Genomic DNA, 20,469 nt, shown 5'->3' with positions numbered 1-20,469 from the left:
TGATCTGAGTACATCGAAACAACATTTAATGATTATAGAAGTAATAATGTCATGTGGTCTTAAGACATTTTAAGTCCTTGTTCAGAGAAAATCATGTTTTCCTACACCTACATTTTATTTCAATAATCAAACCCTGACTCACCAAAACACTTCAGTCATGCTGCTCTTAGCCTGACATTGTTTCATTTCACATGTAGTGCCATCAGCACATTGACTGCAGCTTTTCTCCCATGTGACATGTCTTTGCAGCAATACAGATAAATGTTCACAGTTCACATGTTTCCAGTTTGTTGGGGTTTTATAATATATAGCAGTTATGATATAAAAAACGATAGCTCAGAAAAAATACTCCAGAGCCCAAATCCTACTCTTTTGGTCTCTCATATATGGAATTCTATTGGAATGGCTCAAATCTGCACCAGGAGAGGCTTAAATTGGGCATCAGGAAGTGTTTCTTTACTGAGAAGGTGGTAAAACACCAGAACAGGATTCCTAGAGATGTGAGTGATACCCCAAACCATTTAAGAAACATTTAGGAAATGCCACTAATAACATTCTTTAACTTTTGGTCAACCCTCAGTTGCTCAGCTGATGAGGAGTAGATGATCATTGGAGGTCCCTTCCAAATGGAATAGTTCTATTCTATTCTACTCTATTCTATTCTATTCCATTCAATTCCATTCCATCCATTCCATTCCATTCCATTCCATTCCATTCCATTCCATTCTATGTAAGTAGAAGCACATTTTAATAATCAGAATTTTGTCATGTCAGTGGAATCTGGGATTACTTCAGCACTGAACATATTCAAGTTTATATTATTGTCTGTGTTTAAAAAATGGTTTCAGCAATGAACAAGGTACTTACACATGTCTTAATGAGAGTAAAAGTAACTGGAGAAGGAGACTTCATGTAAATCTAACAAATGTATTTAAGTGAGTTAAGAAGCTAAGTTCAATGCTGAAATGTCTGCTAAAGATATAGAAATCAATTTATGTGGTAACTCTTGCTTGTAATGTCTCACTGAAAATTATAGCCTCATATATTTTTTTCATGTCCTTTGGCACAATTATTCTGAGGGGTTTTTTTAGGAATTTCTTACTTTATTTAAGCATTTTTGCAGAAGCTTTGCATAAGTATGACTGTATTTATACTAGGAGACAGCTATATCAATTCATGAAACTATATTTCAGTTGTTGTAGATGAGTTCTCAGCTTCAAGCAAGTAATTTGCAATCACTGTGGGTTCACTCCAATCTTCCTGAAGTATTACTTGGCATATTCTTTTCCTGCCACATTTCTGCCAGAGATTACTTCCTTTCTATAGCAAACTCAACTGGAGCACACATGCTTATGCCTCAGTAGCTCAGGCTGGTGTGTTTGTACAACCCCATCTTCACTGATGTCTCTTCTGCTGCTCTTGCTATTTGCTAAGAAGGTTTTGGCAAAAATAAATCAGTAGCTGGGCTCATAATTCCAGATGTCACCTCTTATGCTTGTGCTTTCACAGCTGTTAAGATCGGTATTAATTATAAACTCTTTAATATTGATTCCCAACTCTTTAATATTGATCTTCTTTCTCATTACAGGTGGTAGAGGGTTGAATCAATACCCTTCTCTTAGGCTTTTATTCTATTTTCTTGCTTTTTTATTTTTATCATCATGTTAAATTCAGTAAGATATTTGAAACAACAGCAAAAAATAATTAAACCTGTTCATGTTAGTGCATTTCCTATTTAGTCCTTGAAGATAAATACTTTTTGGAATCAATTGTAATTATAATATTTACCAGGCAGATGATGTGTGCTCAGTCCTACAGCGTCTAAATATATTTCCTTTGTTTTTCTTGACTGACTTGCATCCTGATTTGTGCTTTCCCCTACCTTTAACTGGAGGCTTTTCAGAGAGAGTTTGGACAAGGACAGTTGATTAAACTGGAGATGAGTGATTGCAAATTACTTGTACAGCGAACTTCAAAGCAAGCTCTAGTCATATTACCTTCACAGTTTGTTCAGTGTGTGAGCAAAGCTACATTATCTTCAAAGCCACTTTCTGCTGTCCTTCATAAATCAGATGTGATAATTGCATTTTAATACCTGTAATCCCAGCATTTTAGGCAGAGAAATTTCAAAATTCAAAAACCAGAAAGATTAAGAACAACTTCCTCAATTAAATCCCAAATACCTTCAGTTCTTAAATTCTTTTAGTCTCTCATTCAGATAAATAAAGTCTAAGGAATATTGGTGGAGAACAACTGTGCAATGTTTTGCAGAAGAAAAAAGAACAAGAGTTTTAGATTTTAAAATATACATTTTAGCTTTTATCTGCTAGAATTTTTAAAATATTTTAAAGAACAAACCAGAAATAAATAAAATAGAAACCATTTTATTTTAATAGAAAGTTGTTAAATATACATATTTTTATGCATTAGAATCAACTTTATCTGTAAACCAAAGTTGTCTTTCCAATTAAAAAAATCAATACATACAATATAAGTTTGTCTATTGAGCACATTTCACTGTAACATGCTGAAGATTATTTGGCAGTGTATATTTAAAAGTAAGAAATGAAAAGTCTTTATAAACAAACTACAGTCTGTTTCAAAAAGGCAAGTGAAAATACATTCATAATGAAATACAGATCAGTTCCAAGAAATGAAAAGTGTCACTGTTACGTTATGGTATATTTTACCTTTCTGTTTATTTTGCTAGTTAAGCTCTAATGAAGAAGACATGCTGGTTTCTGGTGTGTCTGTGTCAGCTTTAGCAGTGTTTCAATGAGGAGAAAAGAAAGACTTTTTCATCTTTTTTGATGTTGCATATGGACTGAGAGAAGAATAAGTCACAGATACCAGGATATTAAAGGCTCTCTTTCCCCAACAATTCACTTAGAGAATGTGGGGGCAGAAAGCCTTCGAGGATTGTTTGTCGCTATGGTAACGATGCTCAGTAAAAGGACAGAAGATGCAGAACAAAAGAATACGAGAAATTGGCATATAGGCATTCCCTACAAAAGCCCAAGATGTAAGGCTGGGGAAGATTGTTTCCTATCACCACTGTGATAAGAAAATTAAATTAAGAACAGTACTGTTAGGTAGAAGGCCATCTCCTTGGAGAGAAAGTTGTTTGCATTTTTATATAATTTATTTTTAAACCACTGGTGTCTTTTCAAGTATTTTTCCTGACTATGTTTTTAATTTTTAAAAGCTATCTTCTCACCATAAATGAAGTTGCCAAGCAGAGTTATTATAATTTATATCTAATGGCAAAGGTACAGCTGCCTTACTTGGTCCCTGGTGAGACAAACTAAATGTCAGGGAGACAACGTTTTTGTCATGATAAGGTTCAAATACCTGAACCAAAACCAAATGAGGTTTGGGTTGTCTGATTTTTGGTCTGTCTCTTTTCACTGGGAATGTAAACCTCTTTCCAGGGGAAAATTTCTCCAGTTCACTTAGACCTGGGTAATCTATTTAAAGGTTCTATAAGTATGCAATAATAGCTGGATATGTTTCCTTAAGTAACAAAACCTTCTGGATAGAGGTATTCTGTTGGAATTATGTGTCTAAAGTAGCGAAACAAAGCTGGAACACATGCTGGTCAATCTTTTGCTAAATATGGTCTGTCAGGAAAGGTAACATGAATTGTAAGTGCATCTGAGATAAAGGTCATGGGAACTACTCTATTAAGTGCATTCATTGCCATGTTCAATATTCTGTCTCAGATGATGCCAAATATTCATTTAAGTCTCTCGTTCTGCTTGTATATTTCCAAAGTGTCATGACCTACTGAGAACTGAGAGGTTTTTAAAGGGTTGGACCATAACATGATCTGTTGAAAGCCAGCTCCAGCCAGCCCTCATCCCACATGTGTTACTGCTGTGGGTAGGACTGTGGTTCACAAGGCAGCACATGTGATTTCTGCAGTGTGACTGTGCCAGGGAAGACATGTGCGAGCAGCAGTTAGTGTAACCCAGTTATTAATGTATCCTTTCCTTCTTTTCTTAAAATCTGTGTTCCTAAGGGAGTCATCATTACAAACTGCATCAGAGCTGCCCAAATGCAAGCAGGTTTTACCTGGCTAAATCTCTGTCTCATTTGGAATTTATCACTGCAGAATGCAATATAATTAATGGCATCATTTGCACGACATCTTTTAATGTACATGAAAAGGTATATTTATGTTACTATTTAGAATCATGGTAAGAGGCAAAAATGTCATTGCAGGATATATATAATGACATATATAGAATTAATGCCTAGTTTAGAAAAATGCAAATGTTTGTAAGCCTTTTCAAGGGAAAACAATATTTCTAATTCAAGATCAAACTATTTGAAATCTGCAAGGTGTCTCTCTTTAATGATATTCCCTTTTGCACTTTGATTTATGTTTAGACTAATAATCAAATAAGAGGAAGGTTAGCCACTAAGGTGTCAAATAGTTGTTTTGTTCAAAACTAAAAAAAAAGGGGGAGATGTATTAAGTATTGGTCATTATAAAAGACCACAAAAGTACTTGTCAAAATGCTTATTTGTTAATGGTTTTGCAGTTTACCTTGGCTGTGCAATGGTATTGCTGGAGCAGGGGCTGACAGCCCTGAGGGCTGACAGGGGGTCCTAGGCTGTGGGCAAGTGGGGGTCCCTGAGCCAGCACATGAGTTGCTATAGAGAGCCCAACTTGCTTCAAAGCTCAGTTAATCAACATCATATCATTCAGGTAAATGGTGGTAGTGAGAGAATAAAAGCTTCAATGTCAAAAGTAGAAGAATATAATTGTTAAAAGCATATAAATATTTTGAAATTTAGCGTTATTTCTAGAGAGCTACACATTGTGACACAGATCCTTAAGGAGATGTAGACATTGCAGTGCCCAAAACTCCCACACTACCTCTAAAGGGCCTGATTTCATGTATGGACTAAAGGGTTGTAGAAATAGGCATAAGTAGCAAACTAGCAAGGGACCGACCTTAGTGGGCCATGAAGGAATTTCAAAAGAAGGTGTGTTAGATATGGTCCTTGTTCTGAAGGCACTCACATATCCCAGCTGATATTGGCACTTCGAGGTGATGCTTTAGTTGGCAGAATATTACACAAGAATTTGGCAGCATCTTTACTCTGATGATTACGTTTTGATCCGTTTCTTGCCAAATCTTACTGGTACCTAATCACTGAAACCCTGCTACATTGTACACTTTTTGCCTTTTGGCACTGTTTTGGAAAATTAAATTAATCATTTGCAAATTTCTTCAACAGTCCACAAGAGGAGATTGAGAGATACTTGGTTCTGGGAGGAAATACATATTCTTAATGAAGAAAATTGTAACAGGGCAATCTAACTCTTCATAAGCCAGAAAAATTGTTTGGATTTTTCAGGGACAAATTCGAAATGAATGTTACAGTGCTGCAATTTGACAGAGTGAGCATTGGCCTGCTTAATGCCAGAGAGTGACCATAAAGCATTGGGGTTTTAATGTTTTGTATTTTTGAGAAAGTAGTCAAAGCTTTTTACATACAAGGTATTATGAAAGACTTTCATTTTTAGTAATAACTCTGCTTTGTTCATGTAGGAAGTTACATAAGGAAGAACAGTAGCAATGGTCCTTTTTATGTAAAAAATCAGTTGAAGTTCATTGGAATAGGCTGAGCGTGTTGTTACTTGTGTCAAAATCTGTTCATGCTCTTTCAAACTAAAAACAAGACAGGAACAACAAGAGAAGGGGAAAATTTTGGAGAAATAGAGAATAATTTCATTCACTGATACGTTTTTTTCTTGTGTCTTCATTTCTGGCAAGAAAAAACCAGCATATGCTGTAAGTCCCAGCAAACTTGGAGTAATATCAGATCATTTAACTCACTGCTCTCAACTACGTTTCTGTCTTATAGCTGACATCACTTATTAACAGAACACAAAAGAAAAATTACAAGAAAAAAAGACAATCAGAGTTGAAAATTATATAAGTGCAGAGAATGGGAACAGAAGCAGCAACACCACATTGCTGCTGCCAGTGACAAGGTCTTTATGGTGTCATATAGCCACTTGGGTATCATCATCTAGCTGAGATAGGACTTTGTCTCAGGATTTTCAGGGTCTAACAACATATGAATGGATAGTAATTGCAGCCCTATCTAGCTCCTAATTGGAACCTTTTTTAATGTGTCAATATCAAGTTTTTAATTACATATCTGTTGTCAATATCAAGTTTTAAATTCAACATCAGCTGTCAATATCAAGTTCTTAATTCCATCTGTCTTCTTCAGCAAGAAATTGTGGTGGAAGAAACTAACCCCTTGTTTATTTGCTCACAGAGTATGACAACACATTTGGTATGGTTTTGTCATGTTTACAATGTATACTACCTGTGACTTTCTTATTTATATTAATGCATCCTTTCAGTCTCTAAATTCTGTCAGCATTCTGTGAGACAGTGTTAGGAAACATGCTTGGACTGATCTTAAACAACAGACGCTACAAATTTCTGCATGTTCCTTAAGAGATTAAAGTATTCTTTCTTTCTTAATTACTAAACAAGTGATTGTATGCAGACATGGCTTCATTAAAGCCAGAATTTCCTGTGAGAGTTTCCCAGTTCCAGTATTTACAGAGGGAAGCCATGATAAGATTATTTACATTATTTTCATTTATTTGTTCATTCAAATTCTTCCCATACTGGCATAAGGCATGACTATATGGAGAGTCTGTTAAAAGCTGTTCATCATTGAACCATAATTTTTAGATTAATGTATTCTGTATTGTATTTCTTTGCAGAAAGAGTCATATTTATTTTGAGTGCTGATTTAAATAACCATATACAAATGTATTTCAACAGTTTGACCTCATTTATTTTCCTGAAGAAGCCTCAGTGTATAGAGTATCAACATAATTAAACTATGAGTTTACAAAGTGTCTTTGTAAACTACTAATATAATAATTCATAATTATGGGGAGGAAGAAGCATTAAAAAGTATACCACCATATTTTAGCAATATAAAAATAGTTCTAAAGAAGAATGATGGTTTTTAAATGTAAAAAATTTTAGAGGAGCATTGTCTATTTTACACTATTTGATTTTCAGGAATCATGCAACCTGAGTTTGCAGAGGATGGTTTTCCAGATACAGAAGAAATGAAAACAATTAAAATGAAGATTGACCTTTTCATGAATGATTGGGAAAATGTGGAATCAGAAATCAGGCAGTCATCTCAAATTCAGGTGGTTGTTTTAGAGATTGCTGAGCAAACACCAGAAAGTCTGCTTAATCAAACTGTGCTGGTTATGGAAAGTAAGTAATACTGTTTATGTGATTATTATCACTTGAACTATCAAGAGGGATTTTGGATAGCTCAAGCGACAAGCAAATTAGGGAGTGGGTTATACTCAGTTTGATATTGCTAATACGAAGAGGGTCATACTGTGTTCTCTGAGTCAGCTGAAAAGCATAATAGCAGCCTTTCAGACATCTAAGAGTGGGGGAAATATATATATTTGAAATATATATTATATGGCTATGCAAATAGGTGCATAATAGCTCACTAAACATTCTGATAGCATATTTCCACAGTTACTTGTTCTATTTGTGTATGCCAGGATACTGGTTTGAGAAATGGACAGATAGTGAAGGTTCACTAATGTGTAATATTTATTGGGTTAGTGAGGCTTTCAGGGTGTGTAATAATCTAACCTAACCACCTGCACAGACTGTACTTCAAAACTGAATTTTACATTTTTTATTTTAAAATTAATATTTATTTGGCAAATTGCATTTCTTCATTTGTGTGGTCTTGCAGAATTTTGAGCACTGGATAAATAATACTACATTTTTCCTGTTATTACTACAAATCAAGTGTTTTATTAACCAAAACATCTATTGTTCTGGCTCTATAATAAACTGAAATTTGAGTGATGGTCCTTCCCAATAAGTAACAGGAAAAAAAACTTTGCAAACAGTAATGGTACTATCTGCGTGTGTTTGTATAATACTTTTGTAATACAAGTTCCCATTGAACATACATTTTACTTCAACTAAAAACAACCTGTAGAATTTCCATTTTTGCAGGAGGCAATATACTAATTTCCACATCTAGGGAGAGCATTTTCTTCTGTGAGTAGAAGAAATGCGAGATATAGTTGGCAATATTTTCTTCCATGTATGTGCTTACTGTCATGGACAAAGAGAATATATTCTGGTATATCCAAAGAATAACTATTGAAACAAAAAAAACCCAACCTTTTCAGAACCTTTTAAATATTATGGCTGGGAATTATCTGATGAAGACTTAGAGGAGGAAGAACAAGATCTGGCTGCTGAAGCGGAAAATGAGCAAGTAGAAGAGGAAGAAGAAGGTGAAGACGAGGAAAAGGAAGGGGAAGAAGGGGAAGAAGAGGAAGAAGTAAGCATGCCAGTTTTTATCTATTTATGCTTTTATTATAACTCCTTTATTTTGAGTTTGAACATAACCTCAGAGAAGACAGATTTTGCTTGATCATGATGGGGTTTTTTTTGATCCAGTTGAAGCCTTCTTACTGAATAATTATTAGTATGTACTTCAAGAACACTTTCACTATATTTCTGTGTTGTGGCTAATAGTTGTTTTACTACAGCAAGAAGTTCAAATACCCCTATGCTAATAGAGAGAATGACTGTACTTAGTTTTGCCAGATGGCAAGGAGGGGTTTTATTAAAGAAACAAATGTGAACTTTGATTTCTGTCAGCTAACAATGATTCCATGAGCCATCATGTAAACAGAAGATGCAGAGTCCTGTTCCATTTCAGCTATTGACAATTTACACACTTTAATGAAATTAGAGGTCTAGCTTTGCCTTTCTATTTTCATCCTATATTGGAAGATTCTCATCCTCAAATATAACAGTACAGGATATCTATAGATTGAGAACAGCATTGAATATATTTTTTAGAAATTAACTTTACTGGATAACTAATCTGTCTTCATAACACCAGCTCTCACTGTATTTTCTGAAGAAGTCTACATTTAAACAGACTAGTTTCAAGAACACAATAGCAAAAGATTTTATCATAGATACTTCTACCTTAATTTTTGTCCTCAATGGCTAACTATGATATTCTTGATATTTTTAATTTAATTCTTTTCTCAGTAATTCCCTTGGACAATTTGTTTTCTGACTCAGAATCTAAAAAGTGTGTATTTTCATAGACTTATTTTCAGCATGCAAATTCTTCTGAGAATACCATCCTAATTCAATCGTCACTTAATATATTTGGCTTTATTTAATCTGATCTACTTAATCTAAGTAAACTCCTGAATTCTAAGAATTCTTTACAATTTTCTTATTTTCAGGATGAAGAAACAATTAAGCAAAAGAAAAGGCATATGGGAGACACAAAACACTTTTGTCCAGTCAGTCTGAAAGAGAACTTTGTCCTCCACCCTGGACTCCAGGAACACGCAGCTAAATATAAAGAAAAGATTTATTACTTTTCAACTTCTGAGTACAGAGATAAATTTTTGAAGAACCCTGAGGAGTATGTGGCTCACAATGAACCACTACAAGTGAGAATCTTAAAAATTATTTAAAGCAGATAATAGCAGATTAACTACATTTCCATTTAGATTTGTTTATTATGGCTGATTTTTTTCTAAGTAACAATATATTAGGCAAATCCTTGAAGCAAATAAAACCCATGGCTTCCCTAGTGATTTTTCATGTAAATTTGAATTAACACATTGAATTAATGATGCAAATATGGCAGAAAAGAGAGGAAGATTATAAAGGCTTGCAATAATCTTAAAATGTGACACATATTGGGGTTTTTTGTAGCTTGAAAAAGGGTAAAAGAACAGAAGATTTACCAGACTTGTCTAATGAAGTTTCATTTTTACCTGCTGATAGTAGGGTAGTAGATTTGTTTGGTTTTTCCAGAGAGCAAGTAGTTTAGTTAGAACAGCAATAGAAAATCTGGGGACATTAAAATACAAAAGTATGTAACTGTTTTTTCTGGATTCCTTAATAATGATATTTTTGAAGTGAAAAACAGTAGGGGGTGTGTGCACTGTATGATCCAAAATGTTAAAGAATATTCCGTTTCTTTCCTATAGGCTCCTCCTTTACGGGTGTGTTTACTTGGCATTCATGGAGCAGGTAAAACTACTTGTGCACGAGAGATAACAGATAAATTAGGCATTTTCCATATTCAATTTGAGGAATATCTACAGGAATTGATTTTACCCAAAACTAAAAGGAAAGTTGGGCCCTCTTTTGATGAAGATCATGAAGATGACAATAAAATACCAGAGGAACTGGAAGACTTCTCTCAGACCATAACTGAAATTGAAACAGAAAAAACCAAACAGGTAATATTTTATGCATCCATACACAAAATAACCATTTTCTGGCCAAAATAGGAATTTCATATAAAATTGTAAAAATTGTAAAATTATGTTAAATTAAATACGTGATGAAATTTGGAAATAATATTTCATGACAACATTTTATAAATACCACAAGCATCCCTCAAAACATTTTCAAGAGTTATTTACAGATTTTTTATAAATATTAGAGATAGATGCTAAATGCCTAATGGAAGACCACCTGAGAGGAAAAAAGTGTGAAGGTCAGAATAATAATGGGAAGGCATGGTTTCCTTTAACTGTTTATAATATGCAGATTCAGTCTAGTGCATGTGTTCCAAGTGCACAGGACTTTAAAAATGTTCCCCAGCTGTGCTCTTTGCATTCACTTGGAACAAAAGAATAGAATGCGTCTACCAGCCCTTTGATCTGATCATCCCTCATAAAAAATCAGAAATAGTCATTGTTAGTAACAGGGTAAGCTAGTATTTTTTTAATGCAATAGGTTTCTTAACTTGGATTTTAGTGTTTCTTTGCCTATTGGCAGCAGTTTCAAACCAGAAAAATAAAGCAACTTTTGGGTAGCATAAAATATGCCTTGTAGCTTAACTAAAAAACTGTTTCAAATAACTGTATGTTCATGATACTGGTAGAATAATTAATGAATTACAGTTTTCAGCAAATTACTGCTTTTTGTTAATCAGGTTGACTACTAGCTTAAAATCCTTATAAATGCACATTCTAAACTCTATCTCTTACAGGATACAATTTCTCTGAAGAACAAACTTTAACATAACTGTTTATTGGGGAGAGTATTTTCTTTTATTAGGCAGCGATCTGTTGGGAGAAAAAAAAATCCACAAAGTTTTAATGCAAATGAATTCTTTAGATAGCAATGGATATGATAAAAGCCATTAATTATGTGGAGAAGTCTCACCACAGGTACACAGCATATGAATCTTTAAAAAATGTGTAGTAAAAAACTGAAAATCTATCTCTCACCCAAAAGAAATAAGGATTTATCCAACACTCAAAGATTCAGGAAGAAATGTGTTCCTGCATCACATTTTAAGAGCCTTTTTTTTTAGTGTGTGCTCCTGATATCTGCCAAGTTCCCTCAAGTTACTAGTCATCAAAGATCTTCAAACACTTCCTACTACAGGATTTAAGGAAGGAGGCAGGAGAGGCAGCAGGCTACAGAGGAGGAGGCATACAGAAACAACTCAGGCACAGAATTAGGAAGATGAGCACCCAATGGAAGTGGAAAATAATAAGGGCTCTGAATTTAATTTTTACTGCTCTTTTACAGCAGTAAAAAATCTAGAAAATATGAGTCTGACACTGAAATACGGTCTTTGCAAGTACAGTTTAATCTGTGGCCTAGAGGGTTCTGTGTTTAACAGGAAAGCTTGGGTGAAAAATGGTACTACTCAAAACCAGAATAGGATCAAATTTGGGATAATTTATGTAAACTGGACATATACCTGTCAATGTTGTGCACTTGCAGGTGCTGAAAGAGCTGCCAAAGGTACATTAAAGGCCACTCTACTGTCTTGAAAAGTAGAGCAGGTCCCTGATAACTTGGAAGGTAGTGTTCTGATGAAATAATACAAGAACAGGTAATATTGGAAGCAAATGCTTCAGCACAGATACAGTACAGATCAAAATCATGGATGTCAGAACAAAAATCCAGGTTTTCATCCAAATCAAAAAGCAGGTTATTTTGAAAAGTCAGTTTACAGCTTGGTCATCACAGCCAAAAATATGGCAAGTGTTCCTGGCACTGATGGTTATGGCTGGCTCTCACTCAATTTTATTTTTTTGGCATAAATACATGTCTTACACCAAGGCCTTTCTGTTATTATTTTTTCCTTGTCATTGTTATATCTGCTGGGAAACAATCTTTGACTTAGTATTTTTTTTTCCTCATGCTTCTTTTAAAGTGCTTAATCTGATGCTGTGACCTAAGCACAGCCCATACAATTTCAGTTCAGTTTAGAAACCCATTCATTGGTCCCTGCACAAAACTCTAGAGCATAGTTTCCAGGGTTATAGAGCTCCCAGGCATTTTTTCTGAATATGAATACGACTGGACTGTCTGATATCCTATTTTTCACTGACCCTCCAATTTTGCAAAATTTCATTAAATTCCATTGTATCATTCTCTTTCACTTTGGCACAACACAGTAGAAGTTTATCTGTCAAAGCTTAAGGTCAGCTATAATGTTCAAAGCAAAACCACTAAAGGCAAACAAAAATATACCATGCAGTCTGGGAAGGTCAGCAAAAAGATATCATCTTGGTTGTCTTAGTGCCACATCATTGACAGGTCTGGGGGAAAACCTTGTCCTTCAAATCACTGCTCTGTGGGGTGTTCTCTTTTTTCTACCTGGATATACATCTCATGCTTCTTCTCTTTTATCTCATACAAACACCATTCCTACCTCTCTTTAGCAGTAGTAATGTCAGCGATACATTTTTATATGTTTTACTGCTTCCTCCCACTTCACACATTTCTTTTAAGATGCCTCTGTGTTGCAAATCTGGCTACCACTTTGTCTACTTAGGCATCTTCTGTCATACAAACATCTTTTAATACATATACTGTGTTAGGCACTAGAGAAAATATTATTCATACACACTACATTAGAGCTGGGACTTCCAGCATATTCTCAAGTTCTTTTGGCTACATTATCATAATAGATGTCAGGCATAGGAATTCTTATTTAGCTATGGCCTTTTGATACCAGACACATTGTGATTCTTGATATATGAATTGTGTAAACTAATCCAGAATCATCAATACATACCATTTTTTCAACATTTTTTACCACAGTCTGTGTCAGGAAGCCATTCTATGAGAAATGCATCCTCAACCATATCAATCTCACAGAGTTACATATTCTGGGGAAAAACCCTAATAGTTTTCCACAATAATTTAGTAGTTTGATTTGGCATTTGAATACTCTGCATTTGACCAGTCATTAATACTACTACTGTTGTATAGAACAATGCTATCTGTCTGGTATCTGTTCTTTTGCCTACACTCAATAACCTTACATATCCTTCTTCAACATATTTTTTGGAATCCATCCAAATACAATAGTTGCTTTCAAAAATTGAAAAAACATTCTGATGTAGTGCAGGTAGTCTTCCAGCATGGGAACATGTATAGCCAAACGGAAAACTGCTTGTAGGCAATTAGGAGATACTATGCTCATTTCAGTTTCTATTCCTCTGAATTGAACATGTGTATAATTAAATACTTAACAGTTGTGCTTGATTTTAGGTTTCATTAAAACTCATAGAGCAGCAATTGCCCTAATTTTAGGAGATTGCCTAAAATGTATAATGTAGTATGATTCAATGTGGCAAATGAGTTTGTTTCTGCTGGTTTAAGTCAAATGAAGACAGTACCATACTCAGCAAAAAACAATAAATGTGTCCAGTAGATACTTTTTTCTGGTTTTGGTTGGTTGGTTGATTTTGGTTCTGGGGTTTTTTTTCATTTTTGGTGGATTTCCTTTACATAAAGGAAGTGGAATTAACTGATGAGGAACGGGCAATCAAAGCAAATCTCATGGATAATACAGAACTGCCTCCAGAAGTCCTTGATAAGATTGTTCCTGACTGGTGGAAGAAAGAACCATTCCGGTAACTGTAATTAGATTCTCTCTTTCTTTAATTAATTTTAGGAAGTATGTAATCCATTGTGTCCACAACTGTAAATAACTATCACACAGATTATTTCAATGCTTTTGTACTTATGAGTAATGACCTACCTGTCAGTCTTGGTTTTGTTGTATTATTTTAATTGATATTTTGACAGTAATATCATGTTTCATATGCTGCACATAGAATTGGACGAAAGTACTTGGCACACCTGAATTGGATTAAATCTCCTAAATAGCTGGGCAGTTTTCATAGTCTTACAGGATAGATACGAACACAAACCTTTTCTATTTTTCTGTAATTTTTGTCCTGACTACAGATAGGGGACAATGGTTCTCTACACAGTGTAAAAACAGGGAGATCAGTTCTAGGAAAAAAAGAATGTACCAAGACAGAAAATTACCCAGTATTATGCATAATGCTGTAATATTATATTGTATTAAATTATATTGTATTGTATTATATCACATCACAATATATTACCCTAATAAACTATACTGTGTTGTACTCTTCTTCCCCACAGCATCCAGGGCTACCTGTTCTTCCCTCCACTTCCACTTCTTCTAGCTTCTCTGGTTTTCTGCAATTTTACAGTGTATCCTATTAAAGTCTAAAGTAATAGGTATAAACATTAGTTTCCTATCAACACAACATTCATCCTTACCTAACTACTCGTCTAATTCAAAATTGTAAGAGTTCCAATAAGCCATAGAACTTTCTAGGTATAACTGACTTGTTTTTAACATATGCAAGAAGAGAAATATAAGTCATGCTGAATGGCAAATTTCTCATCCTGTACTACAGAAGAAACATAAATTTTCATGCACAAGCTTTCTTTGAGAGTTGTTACCAGAAAAGTGTTTAGGGCACCTTCTACTTTTGAGACCAGTGCTTCAGATGTACTGTTTTTCAAATCACACAAGCAAGTCTGAGGACACAATGAATTTTGGGTTTTGAAGTTTTTTAAAAATATTTAAAATTATTAAAACCTCAGAAGGAATTAATTTGTAAGTACACTATCAAAATACACAGTGAAATATCAGTTTTACATTGTCAAAAGATACTAGCTGAAAGTATTTTTTAAATTGTGCTCCTATTATATGCATTTAATATGGGAGGGTTTGTGGAGTTTTTTTCAAAATAATTACATGCTCACTGTGTTGCACTTTAAACTACACTGTGTAATAATAAATACATTATTTTCCAATTAGGTCCACAGGCTTTATACTGGATGGCTTCCCTCGTACTTCAGATGAAGCCAGCTATTTGTCAGAGCGAGGACTCTGTCCTGATGTTGCAGTTTATATTCAAGTAGAAGACAGTGACATTCTTAACCGTCTTTTTCCTCCACGTCTGAAAAAATGGAAAGACAAACAGCTTAAAAAAAGGGAATATAAAAAGAAGCTGAAGGAACTAAAAGCAAAAAAAAGGGTAAGTTTTCAGCCCTAGGTTATTTTTTTGTTGTTTTTTCTACAGGAGAGGTCTGAACGCAGATTCTGAAACTCCCAAAGCTGTGAAGAGCACACAGAGTAACAGGTATTGTAGCCAGGAGAAACACTCCTATACATTCAACATTCCTAGGCTTCAGTCCTACACATTCAGCATTCCCAAGCATTCCTAGGCTTACTGTAGGAATAAAAAATAATTTTGGGCTCCTTTCCTCTTCTATGCAATTAATGCATACAGGAGTTTGGGCGTCTCAAAGCCCAAAAAAAGTAGCTGTGCTGCCAGATAAACGGCAGTCCTGGAAAGTGCAGGAAAAAAGGCAAGTTGATGGAGGGAGTGAATATGGCAATTAAAAAATCATACAGACAGTTCGTGCACTGTAGTATTGCTGCATCCCAGATTCCCTGAGCATGTGCTGTTATCAGCATCTCCCATAGGCTGACTTCACTACCATATGGGGAGTGCGTCTGTGTTCCCAACTGTGATGCTCTGCACGGGAATGCAGTTAACTCTAAGCCACATTCTCAGTGCTGTTGCAGCTGCTCTGTGTCCCATTCTAATGAATCTGTGCCTACTGTTAAACAAGTTACAAATTGGTTGAGGTAACCTGAAGCCTCTATGCAGACATTTACAATTGGCACATGTAATATTTTCAAGGTTCCTCACTTTCTATAAAAGTGAGAAAGCACTTCACATATAATACCAGAAAAAGTCTGAGCATAATTACTACAGAGCAGCTGACACAGGAAGTTAGGACAATGGAATTTGGGACAAGACTCATACAATACCATTAATATGTCTAAACAGTCAAAGGGAGCACCACACATTTACTACCATACTCAGTCACCCCTTTGCCAAATAGGTGAAAACCATCTATAGAAACCACCTATAAATCTAGAAACTCTGTAGTTTACCAATAAACCTATTACTATATTTTCAGTGTGATAAGAATCACAGTCTTTTTTTTTTTCTATTATAAATCTCAGAAATTGCCAAATTAGTTTTTCTAAAATATGCTTACATGTTTGCCTAGTAGAGAGTTATATCTGGTCTACAACATTTCAAACTCTAGGTAGTATTTTTTAACATTAGAACCAACTGGAACAGAATTTAAGGTGGAAAGAAAAGTGTTAATTATAGGTTACATTACCAATTTTTGGAGGCGAGTTTTTATTAGGAAGTATCATCAGTCTCTTTACATCTTTTTTTCACTAACAGAATGAGAAGATTGCCAGAAGAAGGGAAGAACTTTTAGCAGAGCGACAGAAAAAGAAGGAGGAGGTAAGAAAACTTAATAAGACAGTTTTTAAGTGGAAGCATTTGCATTCATACCATAACATTTTCTAGAGCTTTTAGTCACAGACTTCAAGACAATGTAGAAAAGTAAAATTATGATAGACTGCAAGAAACTTCAGCTTTCAAAAATAATTTTATATTATGTTTGAATTGCTTTAGAAACTATGGATTCATGAAGTCTATAAACTATTTTAAAAGAATTACCCATACGTGCTTCAATTCAGGAAAATACTTATGAATGTGTATAAACGATCTCATTTGTAAGCATAAGAGTAGCCCCACTAATTGAAATTAGGCATGTGCCTTTAAGTACACTGTCAAATTCATGGTTAATCCAGAATAGGACTGTACCAGGATTTCTGCCCAAAGTCAGTTACATAATATATTTATAAATGCATTCATGTACTACTTACTGCTCATGATGTTCTGTCAGCTACACTTTCATCAAACATGCTTGTTTATAACAAAGTCCTGTCAAACTACAATACCACGTTTGAAAAAACACTCTTCAAAACTGCAGTGTAGCTCTTCAGGTTTTGAAAGTACTCTTTCAACTGGTATGATGCTTCACTGTATGCACTATGCAATACTGCTGTATTTTCTTCTGAAATAAGATTCTAGAATTTACTAGATTTTTTGCATATGATAAAGGATATCCCAAAATGTGATTTTGTTGAATTAATGGCTTTTTTTAATTTAAAAAGAGACAAGAATACCATATGTTCCTTCAAAATATCTGTATCATAGACACAAAGCAACAAAATATTTTCTCTTTATAGGCTTTAGCAGATAAGGATAATGATGAGGCTACTGAGGAGGAGGAGGACGAAGATATTGAAGCTATACTTGCAGAAGAGTTTTTAGAAGAAGAAGAAGAAGAGGAAGATCCAGAAGAAGAAAATGAAGAAGAGGCTGTTGAGCGCATGCAAAATGAAATTTCAGAGAAGTTTGAAATGGAAGTAGAAAGATTACAAAGTGTGCAGGTACTGATACCACTGCTTATTTTGTTAAATTATATGATCACATGAAGAAGAATATCCATATTTATTTTTCACATTTAAAAATTATAGTGCCTAAATAACTGTGCTGCTGTACTCATGATCTAAGTATGTGAACAAGATGAAGACTGTACCGAGATGGTATAGACTTTAAAGAGTATATAATTTGTATGACTAATGTAGTAGGAAAAAAAAAAAAAGGAAGCTTTTGGGTAGACCTACTCAGTCTTGGTGTCATTTCCTTTTTTGATAGGTCAGTTGATACAGGCAACCATCCTAGAGAGTTGTGAATGTATGAACAGATTTCAAAATAATTTTTGAGGCAAAATTCTTACTAGACACCTCTATTTTTTAATGCAGATCCTAGTTGTTGGTGATGAAACCAAATGTAAAGAAAAAATCCAAATCTAATCTCCGTTAAGATGCCAGGTGTTTGGCACCATTCCCACACTTAGTGACATAATTTTCTTGAAATCAGTGCAATTGCCTATGGCAAGGTAACCTCATCTAACACCAGATATCTGCAATGCTAATGCCACATCAAAGGCAGTGGGTAGATCAGTAACGTTTGTTTATTATCTACAAAGTATTTCACTTCAGAAAGAAACTAATAATGATTTAGAAGAAGCTCTATCCAATGACCAGAGAGAAGGTTTACAAAACCAGATAATAATACAATATTGTAGCAGTGTGACACCTAATATAGAAGTTTAAACTTCAGTAGGCAGGAAGACCAATTCCCACCAAACTTTGCTGATTTATGTTGACTGAGAACATGCTTAGGAAATCCTTGATAGTTCACAGACAATCTTGCCATCAGTCTTTATTAAAAATCTGATTGCATTTGTGATTCTAATATGTCATTATGTTCTCTTAACCAGGAAGAATTTGAAAAGTTACTAATACCACCAGTTGAGATCAATGGAGGACGGAAGCCTCGCGTTGTGTGCTACCAAATATACAGAAAGCTGGAATCCCTAGTGGAAAACCGCAGGAGCATTTTTGAGAAATGTTACCCAATAAGTTTGCCACTTGCACAGAAGATGCTAGTTTTCTCATATAAATTACGAAGTTCTTTTGGTCAGTGGGATCCAGTCAAGGTAATGTTCTTAAATGGCTGAAGAATGTTTTCAAGAGTTGACACTCTTTAAAAATGTATTTCATATTAACAAGATGTTATCAGACAGTAGCAACTGTCTGATAACATAATACCAGAAATATTTAATGAAAACTACATTACTGAATCAAAATTACATGACTGAATATACACAAAATACAGCAAGCATTAATAATAGAAGGTGTTGGTCTATCAGTTTTGCATCTAATTTAAGGCTGAGAAGCATTTAGTAAAATTTGTTACACTGTCATTGGTGAGATGACTAAAGGTGGCATTGAATCAGAAAGAAATGCCTAACTTAATGATATACAAAACACAGGACAATATAAAAGGTCTTAAAACCTTCCAATAGTAGTGAGAAAAACTGAAAGGATTTGGAGTATGAATTTGTAAGAAGCCACACACACAACTGAGCACCAAAACTAGTAGTGACAAAAAATGTTAGATGTACTTAATTCATTAGCAATAATTTTTTCTTGTCAAAATTTAAAATTTTTGAAGAGCAACAAATCTATTTCCATGGTATTTTACTAGAGATCTGGAAAGCTGAGGTCAGAAAGTACTCATCACTATCCCCAAGGTAGGAAATGAAATATTCTCAGGCAATTCTTTTGGTTTAATGATAGAAATAAAAGGTGATTGGATTGTGAGTAAATAAAAATTAAAAAGAAGATTAGTTTTAAAAAAAAGTCCAGTGAACAACATACAGAAAGCACAAAGGCCCTGAAGGAAACATACTTTGGCCTTCATCTTACTCTGCCAATTAATCAAACCATTTTATTCCCTTTTGTAAAGCATCATGTTGGGTCTTCACCTGTTCCAGATCACATTTGTCTCTCTTTAACCTTAGGATCAAAATCTCCATTCTTTTTCATGGCTGCATCAATTGGCATCTAATAATCTAGATACATACTAATAGAAGTAGATATGTCTACATTTACATCATTTCCCACTACTGAACCACAGTTTATGTGTTTAATTGCAGTTAGTCTCTACACCCTAGTCCTTGCACTTTGTTCTGTCAGATTTGACTACATTTTTGTATTCCATTTCTCCACTTCTTCCTTTATTCTGTACAGTATTTTTTACCAACCAAAAAGTACAACTCAGTTAGAAGAAAGAAGTTATTGGATAAAATAAGAGTGGTGTGCTGACAGTGAAAATGTACAAGCTGATAAAAATGAAAGGGAAATAGGATCATTTTGAGGGCATTTTAGGATAATAATAGAAATTATAGAATTGATTACAGACTGTAAGTTTTGGAGTAGAAAAGCAGATTGAGTATATTCCAATTACTTTGAGATTAAATTTTGGGGGAGGGGAAGTAATTATGCAACTGATTAGAGAAGCAGAGAATAAACATTATGAGCTGAGTGAGGAATGGAAGCAGATATGCATAGAACAGACACATGAAAACCCATAAATTGAGAGCACGCACCCTGAAATGACTTAATGCAGGAATAGGAACCTAAGGATATAAGCACAGTCTGACAGGACAGTGCTACACAGTAGAACAGCCCCAGCTCTAGCTGTAATAACCAGACCAACCTTACTGACTCCTTCAAAGAATAGTAATAGATTTGTGAGGTATGATTTTCCTTGATGAGAAGCTGAGT

The 20,469-nt window shown here is 34.6% G+C and overlaps 1 protein-coding gene across 1 annotated transcript in view; it reads left to right on the top strand.

Annotated features, from left to right (window-relative positions):
- Nucleotides 1-20,469, top strand: part of AK9 (adenylate kinase 9) — a 56,207-nt gene that overhangs the window by 23,965 nt on the left and 11,773 nt on the right. Inside the window, exons 17-25 of the mRNA XM_041478155.1 lie at nucleotides 7,071-7,277; nucleotides 8,231-8,385; nucleotides 9,314-9,526; nucleotides 10,073-10,327; nucleotides 13,860-13,978; nucleotides 15,208-15,427; nucleotides 16,670-16,723; nucleotides 17,518-17,721; nucleotides 18,618-18,836. Of these exons, the coding sequence (XP_041334089.1) occupies nucleotides 7,071-7,277; nucleotides 8,231-8,385; nucleotides 9,314-9,526; nucleotides 10,073-10,327; nucleotides 13,860-13,978; nucleotides 15,208-15,427; nucleotides 16,670-16,723; nucleotides 17,518-17,721; nucleotides 18,618-18,836 (1,646 nt within the window). The remainder of the gene's footprint in view (nucleotides 1-7,070; nucleotides 7,278-8,230; nucleotides 8,386-9,313; nucleotides 9,527-10,072; nucleotides 10,328-13,859; nucleotides 13,979-15,207; nucleotides 15,428-16,669; nucleotides 16,724-17,517; nucleotides 17,722-18,617; nucleotides 18,837-20,469) is intronic.

The sequence above is a fragment of the Pyrgilauda ruficollis genome, unplaced genomic scaffold (assembly GCF_017590135.1).
Source record: "Pyrgilauda ruficollis isolate IOZ18807 unplaced genomic scaffold, ASM1759013v1 scaffold43, whole genome shotgun sequence".
In the NCBI taxonomy this organism is placed as follows: domain Eukaryota; kingdom Metazoa; phylum Chordata; class Aves; order Passeriformes; family Passeridae; genus Pyrgilauda; species Pyrgilauda ruficollis.
Note: the sequence above shows the minus strand (reverse complement) of the source record. Positions and strands in the feature narration are given on the sequence as shown.